The 3707-nt window shown below is 37.2% G+C and overlaps 1 protein-coding gene across 1 annotated transcript; it reads left to right on the forward strand.

Moving 5' to 3' along the window:
- The first annotated feature begins 1319 nt into the window (after positions 1–1319).
- On the forward strand, positions 1320–3400 carry LOC112791596 (AT-hook motif nuclear-localized protein 15). The gene is made up of 2 exons (XM_025834494.3): positions 1320–2048; positions 2133–3400. The coding sequence occupies exon 2, from the start codon at positions 2189–2191 to the stop codon at positions 3161–3163; it is 975 nt and encodes a 324-aa protein (XP_025690279.1). The 5' UTR covers positions 1320–2048; positions 2133–2188; the 3' UTR covers positions 3164–3400.
- The last annotated feature ends 307 nt before the right edge of the window (positions 3401–3707 follow it).

The following is a 3707-nucleotide window of genomic DNA, read 5'->3' on the forward strand; positions in this document are numbered from 1 at the left end:
ATTTTACCAAGATTTTTTATTTAATGTTAAAATAATATATATTGATATCAAAAAATTATTAATTTTTATAATTATAATTATTATCAAAAATTTTGGTAAAATCATATTTAATAATTAAAGAATTATTGAAGGGTATTTTTGTAAAAAAATTGTTTTTTTTTTCAAAAAATAGATAAAATTAATATGAGTTAACACAAAAAATTTAAAATAAATTATTTTTTTAAAAAAATTATAAAATAATATATATTTTACAAATAGAGAAATAAAATAAGTCAAAAATTAATATAATTTATGAAATTAAATATTAAAAATTAATAAATTAATTAATTTTAGTTAAAAACTAAAATATTTGATTTAAATTTTGTTGAGATCAAAATAGATAAATTTCATGCAGGTTAGTCAATTTCGGCACACATTTGTAGGTTATGGAATGCAAAATGCAAATAAAATACAAATAGAGGTGGTAAATATATAATGTTGTAGAATTAATAATTTTGGGACAGGATCCTATTGACCACTTCTCAATGATGGTGTCGTTATCTTTTTAGGGAAGCCCCAGGTGCGAAGAAAGAGTCCCACGAGGTACTCGAGCAGTGTCTCCTCTGTCTCTATCCAGAAAGTACAAGTGCAAATCTCGCTCCCATTCAATTCACATTCAAATAATACAATTCAGTACAATACTATTGTAACCATTGGCCCAATACACAACGTAATTGGATAAAAAAAACGTAATATATACATTAAAAATCAATAATCAAATTCATTATTATATATTTGCGTATATATATATATGTAAATTAATTTATTTTTAATATATTTTTTATATTTAAAAATATATTTTATGTAAAAATTAATTATTTTAACATATATCTTATATAATTGAATTGGATAAATATACATCCATGACATTGTCCGTGGATCCTCGCCACGAGCTGCTCGAGCCATTATGAATCCCTGCCACAACCAATACCATGGCTAATTTTAATTTTCATTTTCGAATGCTCCAAATCATAACCACTTTTGTTTCAGCATCAATGAATTTAACTAGTTAGAGTAGTAAGGACTTTCTCCTTTCTTAACTAGTACTATTGATCACGAGACCTTGAAATTAGGAGAGCAATAATATAAAGTCTTTTTATGGTACTTAATATTTATCACAAGATTTAAAGTTTAAAAGGTGAATCGCATTTTACTTTTTTATTTTTTAGTAAATTAAACAAAAATTTTGTAGACACCAAAATATTCTCAAAATATTAAAACTTGTGCAGCTGTGTCCACCACTTATCTCTTAAATTTAATGGGTTTACGGTTTACCAGACATGGCAACGCCACTCGATGGAAGTGGATACCCTTCCATGCCCCCTATTCTCTCCCAATACGAGGATATTAATTGAATTTTTTTAATATAATAATATAAAAAGTTATAAGTCGTTATTTCAAAATATATATGTATTTGAAATCACGATTAATTAAGAAAGTAAATGTTTTGACTATTGAAATAAAAAAAGAGGAAAAATATAGTGTTTGAAAAGTTTCTGCTGTTTTGTTTGACGGTTGAAATTATTAGTTGCGTTGTTAATAATAATAATAAAAGATATATTTTTAAACTAATAAAAAAAGAGTGTAATTATCTGAGGTTGGGATTAAAAAAGAAAGTATTGAAAAAGATGGATGGCTTAGAAGTAAGAAGTGTGAAATTGTCCGTATTGTTGTTGATTGCATTTGGAAATTAGTGTGAATAGTTGAGGGCGAAGAGTGATGGGGAGGTGTGGGTGTGGGAAGGAGGCATTGATCATGATGATTCAGGTGGGTAGTGAGTAGGTGACACAAGTGGATGGGGCTCTGCTTGCTTGGGAAGTTGAAAACATTGAACGCAGCAACCCGCCTTACTTTCTTTTTCTACACAAACACCACGCACCACCTTTCATCACTTCTTCTCCTCAAATCCTCAACACCGGCTGCACCTCCTTCCTATATGTGTTTAATTAGGGTTTACATGCAAATCTCTCTTGGTCGGTTCCCAGATAAGGCCCTGCCACTTGGATAAGGTTCTCTTTTCTCTTCTCTTCCCCTCTTATCTATCCGATAATACAGATCTCAATCTTTCGTTTTCTTTCTTTCTTTCTTTCCAGATAGCTAAACAAACAAACAAAGTAAAACCTTCTTTTTCTTTAAATTAAACTTGAACATGGCGAATCGATGGTGGGCTGGGAATAATGTGGCTATGAGGGCAACCGACTCAATCTCAGCGTCCCCATCAGTGCACCTGAGAAGAGAACAGGAGTTCCTGGACACTCCCACCAACAACAACAACACTCCAACAAACAGCAGCAATAGTAACACCAACCCCAACACCGAAGAAGACGAGAGCAGAGACACCGGTGCCGCTGCTGGAGCAAGGGGAGACGACAACAACCCTGCAGACCCGGCAAGCGGACCAGGAAGCAGCGGAAAAAGGCCACGTGGCAGGCCTCCGGGATCTAAGAACAAGCCTAAACCCCCAGTTGTCATTACCAAAGAGAGCCCCAACGCACTCCGCAGCCATGTTCTTGAGATCAGCAGCGGCTCCGACGTCGCTGAGAGCATCGCCACCTTCGCCAACCGCCGCCATCGAGGTGTGTCGGTCCTCAGTGGAAGCGGCATTGTTGCAAACGTCACGCTCCGCCAACCCGCTGCTCCCGGTGGCGTCATCACTCTCCATGGAAGGTTCGAGATACTCTCACTCAACGGCGCTTTCCTGCCCGCTCCTTCTCCTCCCGGGGCCACCGGACTCACCGTTTACCTGTCCGGCGGTCAGGGGCAGGTGGTTGGCGGAACTGTTGTGGGTTCCTTGGTGGCTTCGGGCCCTGTAATGGTGATTGCCGCAACCTTTGCCAATGCTACTTATGAACGGTTACCGCTTGTGGAAGATGAACAAGTTGAAGAAGAAATGCAAGTGCAGCAGCAACATTCAGGAGGAGTGAGTGGTGGCGGTGGCGGTGCTGCTGCTGGTGGTGGCAGTGGAGGAGGTTCTTCTTCTCAAGGGGGTGGTTTGGGTGAGGGTGGTGGTTCTGTGGGGATGTACAATTTGCCACCGAATTTGATGCACAATGGTCAATTGGCGGCACATGATGTTTTCTGGGGACCTCCACCGCCTCGTCCTCCGCAGCCTCCATCTTTCTAAAGGGACGACAACGGAATGGGACGAAATGAAGTGAAATGTTGTTGTGATATATCTCTTTCATCATAATAACTGACTTGTTTGTTGTACTTTTGTGCAGTGACGGTTTTCTTTCTTTCTTAGCAAGGTAGTTAGGATGATGAGGAACCTTAGCTTTTTCTTTTGTTAGTTCAATATTTTGCTTTGCTTCAAAGGAACTCGCGAGTAGTAATTTAATCTTCAGATATGTTTTTATTTGTACTCTTTTTCTGCACCTGCTATCTTCAATTCCCTTTTTCTTTCAATATATCTCTTGTGGTGGAAGAGTTGAGTTATGATTGTGTAGGTGAGAATGAAAACCGTGAAGGGAATATGATTAATTGGTGGCTCCTACCGCTCCTCCTATATTCTATTCTATGTGGTAAGTGTACTTTGTTTGTTAATTGTTTTGACTCCTCCCTTGTTTTCCTCATTTGATTGCATGGGTACTACTTGCAGCAAGTATTAATTATGTGTTGGACACTAGCCATTCAATTCTCTTGAAATAACTAGCCTAGCTAGTTCTTAT

Source organism: Arachis hypogaea, chromosome 3 (assembly GCF_003086295.3).
Source record: "Arachis hypogaea cultivar Tifrunner chromosome 3, arahy.Tifrunner.gnm2.J5K5, whole genome shotgun sequence".
Taxonomy (NCBI): domain Eukaryota; kingdom Viridiplantae; phylum Streptophyta; class Magnoliopsida; order Fabales; family Fabaceae; genus Arachis; species Arachis hypogaea.

Bases quoted from the DNA above. Each gene is read 5' to 3' on its own strand.
- LOC112791596 (XM_025834494.3), top strand. From the start codon at position 2,189: ATGGCGAATCGATGGTGGGCTGGGAATAATGTGGCTATGAGGGCAACC.